Consider the following 19,358-nt stretch of genomic DNA (forward strand, 5'->3'; position numbering starts at 1 on the left):
TCTGTTGCTCACCACTGTCTCAGTCCCATGGGTGCTGCTGGAGAACAGCCTGTAGAGACTGACGATCCCGTTGGGCTTCCTGGGGGCACTGATGTTGACCACTACTTGGGTAGAAGAGACCGCATGGAACGTAGGGGCTCTGATACCTTCTGGTGGGGCTGGCCCGGTTCTGCACCTTGTCCAGCTACTGGGGGCTTTTCCTGCAGAATTCACTGCCCAGACCTCCAAAGAGAAATCAACAAGACTGTCAAAAGCAAGATACCCTCAGGCTGGGGGGCAAAAAAAAGAAAAAAAAAAAAAAGAATTGGCAACCAAAAGCAACTAAACACAACAGGAAAAGATAAACTTTGATCTTGCAACTTTGTAATCACATAGGAGAGCAGGCTTTTCCTTTATTATTTTTATTTTTTGCCTTCTGCCTTTGACCATGTGAACACAAAGAAGGCCATGTAGGATTTTAGAATGCAGCGGGTTGATTTAAGCCTAATGAAAAAACTGCTCATCTCTGTGTGGGAAGTGGAGTGATTTTGTCAGCTGCTGCAAACTGGATGGATCTGCAGACTACATAAAACTCAGCAATTCTTAAACATCATCCCCACCAAATCTGCATGAAAATTAAATTTCCTTTCATCAAGGAGGGAATAAACATATGGAATGATGTATAATCTTATTTATCAAGAACCATTTGTATAATTAAACACGAATATCCTAAAAGGTTGCCTTAGGTCGTCATTTGCATGAGTAAGTAATTTGTAGAATGTCAGGTACAATAGACAGAGTAGATGGATGTGTGAGTGTATAGGGTTAAATTAGGCCCAATAATAGCCCACTACACAGTGATCAATCAGAATGATAGATCTAAATGGCAATACAAGAAGACTGTCTGCGTGTTTAGGAGTAGTAGTATTCCTTAGTAAGCTTTCAGGTGAAAGTCTAACTTCAGGACAATTTTTCTCATTGCATTTCTTCTACACTATGTATTTTCTAAAAATTTGCCCCTGAGCTTTTAAAGACAAGTCTGAAAAACTTGTTTGATTCTACAGTATACACATTCCAGGCATTCAGTATTTAAAAAAAAAAAAAAAAAAAAGCATGCAGAATGTTCAAAATAGGGGATATTTGTGGGGAAAATAAAACTGTCAGAATACTTTGCAGTGAGAGTTTAGTTTCATTTTTGTTTACTTTGCTTTTGCATCAATAATATCTTCAAGAGAAGAAACATTAGAGAGATTTTTAGTAGTTAGGTCAAATCCTATCAGTGGTTTTCATATTTTTCTTTTTTTCCGGATTCCTTTGTGAAAGTAAATTTTCTGATGTTGAATTGTTTTCAGGTTGCTGTCAAATGCAAATCTCCAGCCCCTTGCTGATAGGATTGCCAGGAGCCTCATTTTTAAAAAGAGACAACTAACTACTTACATAGACACACCTGCTCTTTTTAGAGCTTGGATACATCCTCTCGTCATTTGCATAATAATCACTCACATTTGTATAAACTCTACATTTTACAAAGCACTTTAACTTATGTCAGCTTATTTAGTCCTTACAATGGCAACCTTGTAAGGTGAGTGGAGAATGTATTACTAGTCCCCTTTTAAAGGTGAAGAAATTGAGGCTCAGAGAATTTCACTATCTTGTTCAAGGTGACAAAAGTTACAAGCACTGAAACTAGAATTCTGCTCTCCAGTGCCTGTTTCAATGAGTGGGGTTTTTGATTCTGTATGCCATCCATATGCATAAATAAAATACTCAGGATCATGAAAATTTAATGTCTTGTCCATAGACGAATACCTGCAATTCTAGATTAGGTAAGGTGTCTTAGCTTGCAAGGATGGCTAGACATGTACAAGTTGTCTTAGGTGAGGGGGGTTTATTTTGGTAAGTATAGGGAAGTAAGGAGCTAGCAATGGGAGAGCCAGATTTCATGAAAGTTAGAGTCCATCAGAATACAACTGCAGCTGCTCTCAGAGTCCCCTCAGAAATGGGTGAGGTCAGACTTACACTGGGGAGGGGAGGTGGAGGTTATTCATGAAGAAGTCAGATTTCAGGGCTGGTGAGGAGGGTCCCTGTCTCCTCACTCTGCCCCAGAACAACCACTTTTACTGCAAATATCTTTCTGGGGAAGTGGTGTGGGGGACACCTATTATTACACAATGAATGACAAGATTTGAAAAAATATTCTTGAAAAAGGAATACAAGGTAAGGTGCAAATATTGATATGACTTTTTTTGCCAACAGCAGAACTTTGATTGGTGATTTAAGGGCAGGCAGAATTTAAAGTTAGGTTACAATGGATGGGGAAGAAAATGAGGCAGAAAGTGCAACTAGGTATAATAAAAGAAAGATTCAACAACTTGCCAATTAATTACTGTGCACCAATAGGAGATGGAAGTAGTACAGGCATAGGGTGTTGAAAGAAAATGAGATGAAATAATCATAATTCATAGAAAGTGCTCAGCACAGTTCTAGCTCTGGCTTATGAACATTAACTTTTCTTTCATTTTCAATGTAGATATAGAATCATAAATACTATTAAGGCTTTTTAATGGTAGTGTTGTAGATCGCACTAAATCTCAGCCTTCCTGTGTTATGTGAACTTCTACTAGGTGGAGTTCTATTTCCAAAATAGGATTTAATCCCTGGATTTTAAAAACACTTGGGCCAGTATTACAGTGTTTTGCTATATTTCTTGGAAATATTCCCTTTTAAAACCAGGCAACTCAAAATTCCCCATCACTAATAGGGAATGTACATAGGCTATTTTGTCTTTGGCAGGAGTCCTTCATAATACATTACTCTTTTTCCTAGACTTTCTTTTTACTATTCAATCAATTTGAGATCAAAATAGCATTCATATAAATCAACATGCTTATGCAAAGCAGGATCAACCTATTTACATGAGCAACTGTGAAAATGAAAACAGTTAGAATGAAGAGAAAGCTGACTGAGATAATGAAGCATTATGAATTTCACAAAACTTGTACCACGAGGCAGTGTCTCTGTTATATCAAACCACTAGGAGAAAAGGAAAAAAGAACCTGTGAATAATATTCTTTTCTCTGTCTCTTTCTGTCTCTCTTTGTCTCTATCTCTGCTGAGGCAAAAATGTTCTTTGTCTAAAATATCACTGTGGATTTTTGTCTATGTCCGGCTAAGCAAGAGATAAAAGTATTGAAGTGTAGTTCAGGGTCCAGGGTAAAAATACTAACAGATAATGTTTATGATTCCCACTGAGAAACAGTGCCCCAAGATTTGAGTCTGTCTTTATAGGGCGGAGAAAGAAGCAGCAGAGATCCTGCAGAGAAAATTTTTTAGCAATATGTCCCGATCTTTTAGTTGTAATGAACCTGTAAAAATCAATAAATAAAATATCTTGTGATCAAACAGCTGTGTATTCTCTTTCTTTAGTGTGTGAGCTCCTAGAAAAATGAAAGAGTTATTATTGGGGAAGAAAAGAAAGTAAGGCTTATAAATTCCATGGCCAAGAGAAAAAAAAGCCAAGATGTTCTTCATCTTTGATTTATTCAGGATTATCTTTATTCCTACAGTGTTTAGACTGAACATATTTATTCTTTTTTATTATTATACTTTAAGTTCTAGTGTACATGTGAACAACGTGCAGGTTTGTTACACAGATATGCATGTGCCATGTTGGTTGGTTTGCTGCACCCATCAACTCGTCATTTACATTAGGTATTTCTCCTAATGCTATCCCTTCCCCGGGCCTCCACCCACAATGGCCCCAGTGTGTTATGTTCCCCTCCCTGTGTCCATGTGTTCTCATAGACTGAACATATTTATTCTTTTATAATAAAGATTAAGGATGATTAAAGTTTCTGCTGAAATACATTATTATTTGGGTTTGGTGAACACTTTCACATGTGAATGCGTGGTTGCACACACAGTTATCACTGTAGAGTCAGAAACTTCCCCAACTGTTAATAATGAAAAGTTAGGACTGACTGACTTGGTTGTTTTATTTCTCTAAGGCTTCTGTTGTAACCATGAAAAAAGTTACAATGTAAAATGTCATAGAAAACATAGATTACATTTAATAAGCATAAAAACTATAATTGTTTAGGCACAAATTCTTTAATTAACTAGCAAAATGGTAGGTTAATATGTCAGTTTTCAATGGAATTTCTGTTTTCAATGTAATACATTTTTAAATCCAACTAGAGACTATTACCATATTTATGCTTGTTGTTCATTAAAAAAATGAAATTGTTCTTTTATTTACTCTTTCCTACCCCAAAGGACTAATTACTGTATTTTGCCTTAAAAATTTTTAATTACATGGAGTGTCAACATCTGCCACTAAGCTGCCATAATCACGTTGCTGTGAAAACAATGAATTTAATCATTTGTTCTCTTTTGAAAATTGCCTCTTTGAGAGAAGTCTTTGTCAAAATATATTCCCTAGCCATGGTCATCAAAATGATTTGGGGTACCTGTATCAGAATTTCTGGTGAGAGGACCTTGGAATTTGCCCTTTCAACATATTTCCAAGTGACTTTTACACCCAATATTATTTGAAAAACACAAAGGTCTATTCTTTATAGAACTATGTACGGAATATAGGCACTGTACATTTTCAGTTTCTATTTATGTTATGTCTCTTTAGAGTTATACTTTGCATTACCTTTGTCATTACCTTCAGTCATTCAAATAAACACAATAAATGTATCTTGGAATATGTTACAATTTAATAATCATCACAGAATTAATTACGGTGTTTTTTCATAGTTCCAAACAGAACTAGAGTTTACTGGCTTTGTAGAACCACTTCTTGCCTCCTAATTTTCACTTAAGGTATAATTTCTTGAAACCTTGATATTTCTAGAAATTGCTGAGTCTATTTTTCTTTTAGTGCAGAGGAATATTATTCTAAATGCTCCCAATTTCTCTCAACCCGACATTTTTCCTTCTAATTTTATTCTAGGAGGAAAACAAACATTTGTGAACAGAAGCATTGTAATAATTTTTGTGAATGGGAAAGAGAAGGGATCACCAGTCTACAGAGGATGGGAGAAGGGGAAATGTATCAGAAATCTCCCAGAGTGGTGGCCCCTTTAGATGCTTCTGCTACAGTGCTAGTTATTCTTTTTTCCCTCTTTTTTTTTTTTTTTTTTTGAGACAGAGTCTTGCTCTGTCACCAAGGCTGGAGTGTAGTGGAGCGATCTCAACAGCGCAACCTCCGCCTCCTGGGTTCAAGTGATTCCCCTGCCTCAGCCTCCTGAGTAGCTGGGACTACAGGCACCTGCCACCACACCTGGCTAATTTTTTGTAGTTTAGTAGAGATGGGGTTTCACCACGTTGGCCAGGCTGGTCTTGAACGCCTGACCTCGTGATCTGCCTGCCTCAGCCTCCCAAAGTGCTGGGATTATAGGCATGAACCACCGTGCCCAGCCTGTGCTAGTTATTCTTTAGCACAATTTCCACACTTAACTTGTTGTTAAGATTGTTATCACATTCCCATGAGGGGGACAAATAGATATTAAAAAGGTCTTTCCAATACCTGTATTGGCTAAACAAAGTAGTTTTCACCTGAATGCTTTGTCTTGCTCAATGTCTCGTATCTTTCTGAAGTAACCTTCCTTGGGACTGATGTTTTCCAAGTATTGTCTTAGAGCAAAGCTAAATTATTAATATAAATTTCAAGGGGGTTCCTGATGCATTTTTCCTTTATGGTATCCTAAGAAAAACCCCTAAATTGTGAAAATATTTTATGATTCTTTTGGCCAAGGAAATGCTACAAGTCTTGTTCAAATCCAGGGAACATACTTCATAATATATGGTTCCTGGATGGTTTGTATATGGGTCAGCACCAAGCTGATGTTTATTTGGTCTTACATTTGCTATTATTTTCCTTATAAAAATATAATACAGGAGTAACCAAATTCAGTCAACTAGTCTTTTCCAAAAGATCTCTAATCTGTTAACTCCTAATGTAAGTGATGATGACTGTCTTTGTGCTTGGAGCAATTTGAGAGTTTGCTCTTTATCCAGGCTGCTTATGATAAGAGCTGTACTAGTAAAACTGTTAACTCTCAGAGGATTAAGAGAGGGAAGAATATCTGAGCTCTCTGCAACTTCTGTGAAACAGTAACATACTTCCTTGTGGGATGATGACAATGTTTGATTAAAAAAAGCATTTCAACAATTCCGAGGACAAATTTATATCAAGAAGCTCTAAGGAGACATAATTGTTTATAAAAACTAAGGAATGTGAACATAATTTTGTAACAATTCACATCAGAAATAAACAAAAAATCTAGCATCAACAGCTATGCCAGTAATTAATAAGTACAGTAAACAGGTTGTATGTTAACGGGCAAACAATTAAATTATTTGTTTCCTAGGGGCATGTAATGAGATTGTTATCACATTCCCATGAGGGGACAAATAGATATTAAAAAGGTCTTTCCAATACCTGTATTGGCTAAGGCCAACAGCTAATTCAATAGATTCGATCAAAATCACTACTTCTTTCACTGCTCCTGATTTATGACTTTGGCTGTTGTTAGTCATCACTCATTGCAGTTTGCTTTCCAGTGCTCATAAATTATGCCTCATAAATAAAAAGATACAATCAAGGAAATCATATCAATTCATCTACAACCTTGGAGTATATTTTCCCATGGCACTCATGCTAATGCCTTCTTAAAGGGTAGCGCTTGTCATAGGTTTTGAATATGTTTGAATAGCAATATGCCAAAATCTTCTTTGCCGGAATCATGGTTAAAGAATTTTGGCAAAAGAGACAATGCAATGAATTTGAAATTACATGATTACAAGATTGTTTTATTTCATGAATAGCCCTGCAGGCTCCAGTTATGAAGGAATAATGTGCTGAAAAGCTCTATGTAGCTATTTATTTAACTGTCTACCTATCTGATTTTCTTTCACCATCAAATGGACGTTTTCCAGCACCTCTATTTGCATAGAACCTTGCTGGATACAATACAGTCACACTTTTACAGATATAGTCTCTGTATTCCAGGTTCCCTTCATCTAAAACACCTTGGATTAGGCAAGATAGAACCTGATTTTAATTGAATTCTGGGACCCAGGGGAAGAGGGTACAGCAGGACATTGTCTTGCTTTCCATGAGCACTTTTGAAGTTCAGAGACGTGAAGCTACTGGAAAAGTTACAAGACATTTCCCATGCTAGAAATGGGTGTCTTATCACTACTGCTCCTCATACCATCTTGCTCTTTGGAGTCATTTACTACATGTGAATATGGTTCTTCTCTAATATCTGAAGAAGGGAAAACTGACCTAACAGTGGGAAACACTGAAATTAGCCCTGATTCACTTTTAACAATAAAACTAAATAATGAAAGTTTGGAGTTATCACATACTATTTTTTATTGCTTATAGATGCTCTCCCTAAGAGGAAACAGGAACCCAGCCCCATCCTGTTCTCATGGAGGATACATAAAAGTAGCTACTGGATTTATTGAGCACTTACACTTTTGTAAATGTATTCTATGTTCTAATTTTGCATTTTTCCTCCCGACAATCCTATATGGTTGGTATTATTATCCCCACTTTACACATGAGAAAACTGAGGAACACAGAAATTTATGCAACTTGGTAAGTGATAAAGCTGGCCTTCTAATACAGATAGGTGATATAAAAACCCAAACTCTTTACCCCTTCCTACATAAGGCCATTAAAAGAAGGCCTGTATACACCTTTCACATGGTGGGCTGCTGCCCTGGGCTTTTCATAGAGCCCTGCATGAACCGGCTTTTTCTGTGGAGGGTAGCCTAAAAGCGGGACAGTGGAAGTTATCACAAACAATGTGACATCCATCTCTGCTGCCACTTATCATGCTTTGAGCAATATTGCATATTACACAGAAGCAAGTACTAATATATTTCATCCTGTTCAAACATGTGTAAATGCATTGAAATTCCATTATGTTCTCTACAATAATAACTATACCCTAATGGATATAGCATTAAAAAATATATTTTATCCACAATAAGTTGCTAGAGGAAGCTAAGATCACAATCACCAATTATGATTAACATCTCCATGAAGGATAGTAAATTAGGTAAGACTATTTATCATCCATGAATTCAACACATATTGATTGAGCCATTTCTATATGCCAGATGCTGTTCTATGAGCTGGGGATACAATAGTGAACAAGGCTGGCATTAACATCCTGGTGAGGGGAGGCAATCAATAACAACACAAATAAAATAAACAGGTAAGGATATATGCTAGAAAAGAAATGATGATGTTGTATGGTGATATACATAAGGTGATATAGCAGAAAATGGTTGGCTTGTCCAGGAGGTTCTCTCAACAGGTGACCATCAAGCTGGGATACAATTGGCAGAAGCTCACCAGATGAGGATCTGAGGGAAGAGCACTCTGTGGAAAAGAAGAGCATGTGCAAAGGCCTTAGGGCTAGATCCTCGAGAAGGCCAGTGTGGCTGACCTTAGTGAGTAAGGGCCAGAGAGCAATGGAATGAGGACAGAACTGGACAAAAGTGAGACCACGAAAGGCCCCATGGAACTAGAGAGGAGTTTGCATTTTATGGAATGGAGGAAGGAGGGTTTGCAGCTGGAGAGTGACTTTATTTGATTTTCATTTTACAGGAATGCTGGATACTGAACACCTTCTGTGTATTTATATATTAAATCTTACTTTTTTTTTGTAAGTGACAATACCTTAGCTTTGAAGTCAACTTATTTAAAGTTCACAGCAACCTTCCTGGGGTAAGTTTTTTTGTTTGTTTGTTTAATCTCAATTTTACAGATAAGAAAACTGAGGTTTAGTGAGTTCAAATTATTAGCTGAGGATCCAGAGTTGGTAATTCATGTAGCCCAGACTGAAACCCTAATCAGTCTTCACAGGGTCAGGAATTTGTGCTCCTGATGAAGGTAACTTGAAGAAGCTGCAGTTCAGCAGAGCCACCATTGTACTTGGGGTCAGAAAGTCAGGACTTGAGTTCTGACTCTGTTGCTTTTTGACTAGGTAACTTGCTAAGTTATTCAGGTTCCTGACTATTCTAAGAGCTAACACCACCTACCCCACAGGACTATTTTAAGATTTACATGCAATAATGTTTCTAGAAATTTCTGAGGAATGGGGTGGGGGATGAATATATTTATAAATATTTCATCAATTTTTGAAAGTCCCAAAGCTGCATGCAAATGCAATTTGGAGGTAACTGTTGGGGTAGAATTTAAGAAACCAGTCTTTGAACTTGAATCTTAAGGTTCGAATTTGAGTCCTTCAACTTACCAACTTTATATCCTTGGGCATGATACCTAATTTTTCAATGCCTCATGTTTCTCACCTGTAAAATAGTGTCAATAATAACACCTATCTCAAATGGTTGTATGAGATTAAATTAGCTAATATGCATGCAGTTCTTAACATAGCCCTTAGCACGTAACAAACCCTAAATAAATGATAGTGATTACTATCAAAGTATTTGTGTGAAAAGACAGGAGAGAGTGACTTAACAGTTTTGGGGATCTAGTGGGACTAGATAGCAATTCTGCAACTCACTTCTGGATTCTAGTTAGTTGTTATGCATTAATAAGATTGGAAAACGCTCCACAGCATTTGGAATTTAGCCCACACCTCCCTCTGTATCTTTCTTCCAGGTACTTCTGTACTCTAGAGCTTTAAGCGTTAGAGTAAATAAAAGCCTGGCTTTTCAAAAATATTGCTCTACATTGAAACTTGTTCATTGGACAGCTTATTTACTTTGTCTTATTATTAGTTAAAATTTCTCAAAAAGCCCCCAAGCATGAACAAAAGGAAAAATCAGAGCAATTCAATGGATTTTTTAGAGAAAAGAATTTTATTACTGGTTTCCATTAGAAATATGCCTATAGGAATCAAAGAGAGAACTGTGCAGTTTTCTAGATGCTTATAGGCATCTTAGTAATGATCAGATCCATAAACAGATAGATAAATCAATTAACAAGAAGAGGTTTCAACTATGCTTTTAAAAACTACCATTCAAAGCATCTGATTTATTTGCATGTGTTAACATTTTTGTTTCCACCTGCAGATTGGATTGCTTCATATATCCTGAGATATTTATTTACAATTTAATGGTAATATGCTATTGGTTCAAGTACTTAAGTACAATCCTCCTTAAGTCTTCAAATTTACTTAGTGGTTTATCAATAATCTCAGAGTGACAAGCCAAAGCTGGCCAGGTGATCCTCTAGTCCAGAAAGGATTCTACTGGTGAAGGCATTGTTATATATTGGTTGAGGAGCAGCATCAATCTGAGTGTGGGGGATGAGCTGTTTTTTCCCCAGATCCATTCTCTGCCCTTCTCTGGTTTGCTCTGTACCCTGGAAGGCTGACTTCATCAGACTGCCTCACCTGGAATCTTTTCTTCACTGGCTCTTTTCCATTAGGGTTTGATCAAAGGGAAGAGAGAGTTCAGATTCTTTGTTTCTCCTGCTCCTCTCTTTGGCACTGCAGGTCGACAAGGCTGAATTTCCTTTCAATGTCCCAGATTCTTCTGTTGTCCCTGCAGGCCTAGAGGTTACAGTTTCAGACTCTTCCTACTTCCTGGGTACTTTAACATCCCTTATTGATTCTCTTAATTCTGCCCACACCTCCATAAATAGCCTCTTCCTTAAATTTTCTTCAAATACCCTTTGAATGTGCCATATACTTCCTGTTGAGATCCCAACTGATGCAGTGGAGAACATTTTGAACCATTACACAGGTACCAATAATAGTAGGTGGGCTAAGAGAGGCTTCTAAACATAAGGATGGAGATTTAGAAAGGTGTTTCTTTCTCTCTGGCTGCCCTTAAGATTTTTTCCTTCATTTTAACTTTGGTGAATCTGGCAATTATGTGTCTTGGAGTTGCTCTTCTCGAGGAGTATCTTTGTGGCGTTCTCTGTGTTTCCTGAATTTGAATGTTGGCCTTACAGAATCCCATACTTCTTGCAGGCTTTGTTCATTTCTTTTTCTTCTTTTTTCTTTTGGTTTCTCTTCTTGCTTCATTTCATTCATTTGATCCTCAGTCACTGATACTCTTTCTTCCAGTTGATCGAGTTGGTAACTGAAGCTTGTGCATTTGTCACGTATTTCTCGTGTCATGGTTTTCATCTCTGTCATTTCGTTTATGACCTTCTCTGCATTAATTATTCTAGCTATCAATTCTTCCACTCTTTTTCCAAGATTTTTAGTTTCTTTGCGCTGGGTACGTAATTCCTCCTTTAGCTCTGAGAAGTTTGATGGACTGAAGCCTTCTTCTTTCATCTCGTCAAAGTCATTCTCTGACCAGCTTTGATCCGTCGCTGGCGATGAGCTGTGATCCTTTGTAGGGGGAGATGCGCTCTTATTTTTTGAATTTCCAGCTTTTCTGCCCTGCTTTTTCCCCATCTTTGTGGTTTTATCTGCCTCTGGTCTTTGAAGATGGTGACGTACTGATGGGGTTTTGTTATAAGTGTCCTTCCTGTTTGATAGTTTTCCTTCTAACAGTAGGGACCCTCAGCTGTAGGTCTGTTGGAGATTGCTTGAGGTCCACTCCAGACCCTGTTTGCCTGGGTATCAGCAGCAGAGGTTGCAGAAGATAGAATATTGCTGAACAGCGAGTGTACCTGTCTGATTCCTACTTTGGAAGCTTCCTCTCAGGGGTGTACACCACCCTGTGAGGTGTGGGGTGTCAGACTGCCCCTAGTGGGGGATGTCTCCCAGTTAGGCTACTCAGGGGTCAAGGACCCACTTGAGCAGGCAGTCTGTCCATTCTCAGATCTCACCCTCCATTTTGGGAGATCCACCGCTTTCTTCAAAGCTGTCAGACAGAGTCGTTTGCGTCTGCAGACGTTTCTGCTGCTTTTTTGTTGTTGTTGTTTTTTATCTGTGCCCTGTCCCCAGAGGTGGAGTCTACAGAGACAGGCAGGTTTCCTTGAGCGGCTGTGAGTTCCACCCAGTTCGAGCTTCCCAGCAGCTTTGTTTACCTACTTAAGCCTCAGCAATGGTGGGCACCCCTCCCCCAGCCTCGCTGCTGCCTTGCGGTTAGATCGCAGACTGCTGTGCTAGCAATGAGGGAGGCTCCGTGGGTGTAGGACCCTCCCGGCCAGGTGTGGGATATAATCTCCTGGTATGCCCGTTTGCGTAAAGCGCAGTATTGGGGTGGGAGTTACCCGATTTTCCAGGTGTTGCGTGTCTCAGTTACCCTGGCTAGGAAAAGTAAGACTGAAGGAACAGAGAAATGGTGCCTCTTCATGTGTCTGTGGAATGATTTTAGTCCAGTAGCTCTTTAGTATCAAGGTGCCACCTGTGCTGCACAAAATCATCTGGCCAGAGAGTAGAATAAGAGTGGCCTTTAGAGTTTGGTGTGGAAATCATGCTGTCCCTGAAGATAAAGAAGCTGCTTCTTCCTCCCTGGATCTGTTTTGCCGTCACTCAGATCTTGCAAACATCAACGTTCCTAGCGATATTTTTATGGATACATTATTCATGGGCATCTTTATTTATCTTATCAACTATACTTTAAGTCCCTGAAGGGGAGAGTGCATGGATTTTAGCTTCCTGCCTCAATCCTAGTAACTAGGTATACACTTTGAACATTGTAGGTGCCTAATAAGGAGAGTTTATTAAATACTCAATTTACAGGATAAAGGAAAATAAGCAAAACACATCTCATCTTTTCCTGGATGTTTTTACAGGACCTGAGTTTCAGGTGACTTTGGGAGCCTTTGTTTTCACGGCATCTGAAGAGCCATGAGGGCAGGCTGGAATCACACATTATCTGCATTCAATTGAAGAGCATTCTGTTGTGTTTCACATTTTATTTCCACCAATCAAGCTTCCAACACAGAGACAGGAAGATCAATATCAGCTTAAGTGAAATATAAATCTGAGTTGCATCTGCATGAGGGTGAGAATCAACCCATCTTCACATGGATAACTTGTCCCAAAGGCGCCATAAATACTGCCAACAATAGAGCTTTGGAATAAAGTCCTAAGGGTCGCCATGGGAGATGGAACAAGAACAAAAAGAACTAGAGTATGCTCCTGAATGTGCTCACACCAACAGGTAGAAATGATCTCCTGTGGGAACGAAGGGCTTGATGCGAAAAATGATCAGGCCCCAGGCCTAGTGGTAGACTTCAGTCTTCTACACATGGAAATGTCCCAGTGGCCTTCAGTCTAAGCGTGCACTCAGGCCCTAAGGTTTTAGAATAAATACACTGCCTGAGTCAGACAATATCAATAAATCATTTAAAACCTTGAGCTGTGGGAGTTGGGGTGGGCATGGGGAGCTTAGTTCTTTTGGGAGAAATTAACCAAACAAAAACCTCCATGCTGGTCAGAAATACGTTAGTGAGATTAATACCTAATTAAATGCAAGTCCAAAACCAAACAGAAAACCTGCTCAATATGTTTTCTCTAAATGTGATATAGAAAAAGCATGGGATAAGGGTGATAGCAATAGAAAACAGGCAATACAAAGCAAGTAGCTAATTGCAGAAAAGTGGAGTCAGACTATCAGAATTTGGAATTTTAGTCATGGGTATGTGGGTAAATTACTATTTTCCTGAGAAGAGAAATGGCAAGGACAGGGAGGGTTGAACTGCCTAGTGGAAGGAGTATCACACCTTTAGAGGCAACTATACTCCTGATTAGAGATTTTTACACTCTAACATTTTATTAATGACTTGTTGATATAGACAAAAGATATGTCTTAACCTGGCTTTTTTATGGTCTTGAATGGAAGTTTCTCCTTTTAACTAGTGCAATCCTAGGGGGATCGGATGGTGGCATGGACCCACTAAGTAGCAGGCATCCTACTGGACACACAGATTTCTTAGTTCTCATAACACACCCATTTTTTTTAATGAGAAAAGTGAAGTTATCAGAAATTAAGTATCTTTCTTGCACAAGCTATGTGATCTGCACTCAGCTTCTTCATTTGGAAAACAGGAAGGGTGTGAGCATCCAGTGTGAAAGGGCACAAGGATTGTCAATATCTCACAGCTATGGAGTACTTGTTCCCCTTGTTGGTGTGTGTAGTGTACTAGGGCAATTCTTGCTTCTGGCTGGAAGCATTTCCCACATACCTCACACAGCCCTGCCTGTAGGAGGTGGGCCCTGCGACCACACCTGCTCAATCATAGTCCTCTGTTCTCTTGGTTCACAGGAGGGCGGGTAGTGCAATAGGATCAGTCAGAGTCCTGCACTTGGTTGACTTCTAGTCCTTAATGTGGGATGGGCAATAATAATAATCATTATTGTTATATGGGTGAAGTGATTTCCATGTATGAGGCACTGTTCCAAGAACATTCACATATTAACTCATTTAACCTCAAAGCAAGCCTATGAATCCAGTGCTATATCTATTCACATTTTGAAGATAAGAAAACTGATGCACAGAAAGGGCTTGAATCTGGGAGTATTAGTAGTGATTTCCTCAGATGCCTGGTGAGAGTGTGCAGAATGAAGCCAAATACAGACGAGCTGAGATGGGGCAAGGAGGGAGAGAATGAATGAATCTTACAGCCTCTGAGTCCTGCATCCCAGGTTTCCAGGGCCTGATGTTCATATCTTTTCTTTGGTTTCAACAGATTCCTTCAATGCCCTTTCCAGATGTGAGAGCCGAAACAATTCCCTTCTGTTTAACTTAGTTTACATTGGCTTTCTGTTACTTGTAGTGAAATAGTCATGATAACTTTTTGATAGTGTGGGTTTTCTCAGGAACATAAATGAGACTCATTGGTAGCTAACTAAAGAAAATTAGTTTATTATTTATTTACATTTATATTTTTAATATAGTTATAATTTAAAAAATATATTAGTAAATAAATATGTTAGGTTTCAATGAGAGACACAACTAATGATATTGCCATATGTCCATCTTGTTGATGAATAACCATATATCCATTTATTGTCTGAAGCTGATATCATACATTCCCTTGCATCAACACAACTTAAAGCTAACTACCATTAGAAAATTCTGTTGCTTTGGGTCAGAATTTATTTTGTCGTGTTTTACAAACTGTAGATTACAAAAACCAATCAAGAGAAGATAAAGTTTGGTTAGAATTTCTAAAAATTATATGCCTGTAGCTTACCACTAGTCTGCCCATAGAATATAGAGCTGGAGGGTGCTTCCCTTTATAGATGAGTGCTATGAACTGACTGTTTTTGTCCCCTCCAAATACATATGTTGAAGGCTAATCTTTAATATGATGATATGGAGGCCTTTGGGAGGTTATTAGGTTGCACAGGGAGGAGCCCTCATGAATGGGACTAGTGTTCTTACAAGAAGAGAAAGAGACGAGAGGGAGTCCCCCTACTCTTTTCTCTTCCTTCCTTTTCCTCTCCATCTCCTTCCATTTGCCATATGTGGATATAAGGAGAAGACCATTATCTGCAAGCCAGAAGGTGGGCCTCACCAGATACTGAATCTGCAGGTGCCTTGACCTTGGACTTCCCAGTCTCTAAAACTGTGGAAAATAAATGTTTGTTATTTAAGCCACCCAGTCTATGATATTCCATCACAGCAGGCCTAACCTCTATTATGAGGAAACACCCAAAGAGGTTAATGTGCTCAAGGATCCAGAATTACTGAGAGAAGGAGTAGAAGATGTTGGCCTGTCTCCCTCCCACTTCTAACTAATTGCCAACAATTTGGTAGCCTATGGTGGGGGCTGGTGCGGGGAAAGCCTCTACAGTACACCTGGCAGTCTTCAGGCAGCTGCCACTGGCAGCAACAGTGAGGATCCCCTTCTGTGTTTCCTCCATAGCCCTTCTTTCCATCTGCTTGTTTGGGGACGCTGTTGGTCGGTTAGAAAGCAGCAGACTGCCATTCTGCATGGGCTCCTTTAGCACTAGCCCTAAGTTCAGACCCCATGCCATGAGTCACAGAGTTTCCTCTAAGGCTGACCTGTTGCTTCTCAGTCACCCAGTCACGAGGCACCAGAAGCCTTCAGAGACCCTGAGTGTGAGTGGGCGCTTACCGCAAAAATCTGTCAAAGTGAGGAAGTGTCAGGAAAACTAATTAAGCCACTGACAGCATGATTCAGTGAAACAGGGGGTGGTGGCGGACCCTATCAAATCCATGGTGAGTCATTGCCTTAAGCAAGAGTATGAATATGAATGCACAATTACTGAGAGCTATTCATTAGCCTCGGCTCACTCCCCAAAGGTAAAACCCAAAGTGTCTTAACGGAGTAGACTCACACCCAAGTCCCTCTTGAAGCCTGTGGGAAAAATATTGTCTTAATTTGCTGCTAAACCATTAAGAACTGCTCCACATAGAATGTGGAGGTTCACATTGCATGTATTAGAATAGCAAAATTTTGAAAGGGTTGAAGATAGAAATGACTATTGTCTTTAAAAAAAAATCTTCTTGGACTTGTAAATGTTCTGTAGCATGAGCAAGCCTGTGATCTCTGTTTAAGGAAGAGGTCTGTGCGATGGAAGAACTTTATTTAGTACAGATGCATCTCATTTATGCGTGGAACATACATTTACAGAGTTGTTTGAGAATTAGATTTTGGTAAATTAAGTTGCATTCAAAATTCCCAGAAAACGTTTGTTTTCTAATGGAAACCTGCCCTGCACTCTGTAAAGCCACCAACCCATTCTTGTGGAAAACAAGAAAAAAAAATCTTGCTAAATTTTTGATTCATATTTTAGATCTCACTGGCTTTATTAAAGCTAATCCTCCAGAGTGTTATCCTTTAGAATCCCAGAATTCTGGAAGCTATGCTGAAATGACTCAAACTAGAAAAATCCCCTGTTTTAAATGATGGTGAACTTTACTCTTACCACCAAAGACCAGACCTCCCAAGTAAGAAATAAAAGAAAACAAAACAGCAATAACAAAAGCCAAATAAAATCCATGGAGAAAATTAAATTATTTGAGTAGCTGAGACATGGACTTCATAGATAATATATTCTGTTCTCCTCTCTAGTTTCACATCAAAACAACAGGACCTTTCTTTAGGAAAGCCAGGATAGACCAACGCCAATAGGCTGTCATCAATGATCATCATGTAAATTAGGCATTTGTGGGGAGAAGGCTTCACTTATTTGGGCTATCTGTTTATGACAGTTTAGGCTAGTGATTCTTAGCCCCGGCTGCACTTGAGAATCACCTGGGAACCTTTTGAATCGCATGGATGCCCAAACCCATCCCAAAATCAGAACTACAGGAGAGTGGGGCCTGGGTATCAGCACGCATAATGTTGTAAAATTTCCCCAGGTGATTCTAACATGGTGTCAAAGCTGAGAACTGCTGATTCAGAAAATCACCACTGGAAAATCAGGCTTAAGTAGCACAGCAGCAATGTCGCATCCTCTGAGGCAGTATTTCCAAAAAAAGTGGGTTGTGGACCATCCAACCTGCTTATTAAAAATACAGGTTGCTAGGCTGGGAGTGGTGGCTTAGGCCTGTAATCCCAGCACTTTGGGAGGCTGAGGTGAGAGGATCACGAGGTCAGGAGATCAAGACCATCTAGGCCACCATGGTGAAACCCCGTCTCTACTAAAAATACAAAAAACTAGCTGGGCATGGTGGCACGTGCCTGTAATCCCAGCTACTTGGGAAGGTGAGACAGGAGAATTGCATGAACCAGGGAGTCGGAGGTTACAGTAAGCCGAGATCACACCACTGCACTCCAGTGTGGCCACAGAGCAGGATGCTGTCTTTAAAAAAAAAAAAAATGTATGGGTTGCTAGGGTCCCTTCCCATTCCATTCAGGAATCTGCCCTTTGAACAAGCTCTTAGGTCCTCCACTTGTACTGTAAACAGTGGGGATGCTACCTTTAAGGCATTCCATAGTGAAGTATTAGTGAACACTTAGAAAGTGCTTGTGATATCACATGGGTTTTGCTCAACTTCAAAGGAGCTAGTTACCAAGCTGGTTACAAGAACTGTGGTGAGGTGAGTGAGATTTGCTGCTCATTTAATTTCCCTCTTAGGTTTTCTGCAGTGAGTAACTCTCCCACTCTCTATAAGTATCCATTTCTCCAGATATTTCCTGACCCTCCTGCCCATTAAAACTCATCCATCACTTTGGGGGACCAAGGTGGGTGGATCACAAAGTTAGGAGTTCAAGACTAGCCTGGCCAAGATGGTGAAACCCTGTCTCTACTAAAACTACAAAAAAAAAAATAGCCAGGTGTGGTGGCAGGTGCCTGTAATCCCAGCTACTCAGGAGGCTGAAGCAGAGAATTGCTTGAACCCGGGAGATGGAGGTTGTAGTGACCCAAGATTGCACCATTGCACTCTAGCCTGGGCGACGGAGCGAGACTGTGTCTCAAAATGAAGAAGACGACAGGAAAAAAAAAAAAAAACTTATCCATGTGATACCCTCTTTTATCACTGGCCAACTGATGGAATGAGTTGATTTAGACTAGTGAAAACTGTCTTGTTCTTTACACATAACTAAATTTTAACAACTGCCTTCAATGATTTAACTCAAAAACAGAAATGACTACAATGATGTAACGTAGTATAAGAAGGTGGTGGGGAGCCCCATCTGACCCTTGCAGGGCACACCATGTGGATGGTAACCTCCGCGAATATACATCCTCACGATCTTCTGATTAATCCTTCCACACTGCTAGAAAATTTCTCAGTTTTTTGTTTCTATTCCCTTCAATCTACAATTACCTCAAAAACACACTCCTCTGCAGAAGGGTCAAATCACCGTCAGTTGTTGGGTGAGCAGATGTGTGTAGGACAATGAAGGTATTTTCAAAGGCAACTTGCAGATGAAGTAACCCTCAAGTGGATTTGAGAGCAATGCAAATTCATCACAAATACAAAATGCTCTTTTGTTAAAGAAAACTAAATTGTTTTAGTATATAACTTCCTAAATGACTTCTGTAGGATTACTCAGGGTCCACATAGACTCAGTGTTTCACAGGCTAAATGAAACCAATATTTTCTGATCATTTATTTCAGTAGTTAATCTATGCTTTTCAAAATATTATTTTCCATAAGAACTGGGCTTTTGGGTTAAGCTAGATTTTGATTTTTTTTTGTTTTCTATCCTTATGTTGTAACTACATGAGATTAGCTAATAAATACAAGCTGGAGATCAAAAACCAAATTAAATACTTTCATTTGAGTGAGATGAGTATGGAGGAGGAGTGTAACACAGAGCCGATAGTAACAGTTAAAAAGAAACCACACAGCCTAAGGTTCTTAACCTGCCTCTCCTCTGAAATGTGGGTCCCTCGGTTCTTGGTCATCCTTAGTACCCGATGAAAAATCTGACTAGAGACAAGACACATTCTTGGAGCTTTCCATTTTAGAGAAAACTGGGATGGGACCTGGCGTGGTGGCTCATGTCTGTAATCCCAGCACTCTGGAAGGTCAAGGCAGGCTGATCA

The 19,358-nt window shown here is 39.4% G+C and overlaps 1 protein-coding gene across 1 annotated transcript in view; it reads right to left on the reverse strand.

Annotated features, from left to right (window-relative positions):
• Window positions 1-19,358, reverse strand: part of USH2A (usherin) — an 809,712-nt gene that overhangs the window by 24,631 nt on the left and 765,723 nt on the right. The window contains exon 64 of the mRNA XM_033195653.1: window positions 13-222. Coding sequence (XP_033051544.1) covers window positions 13-222 — 210 coding nt within the window. The remainder of the gene's footprint in view (window positions 1-12; window positions 223-19,358) is intronic.

Source organism: Trachypithecus francoisi, unplaced genomic scaffold (genome assembly GCF_009764315.1).
Source record: "Trachypithecus francoisi isolate TF-2019V2 unplaced genomic scaffold, Tfra_2.0 Lachesis_group5, whole genome shotgun sequence".
Classification (NCBI taxonomy): domain Eukaryota; kingdom Metazoa; phylum Chordata; class Mammalia; order Primates; family Cercopithecidae; genus Trachypithecus; species Trachypithecus francoisi.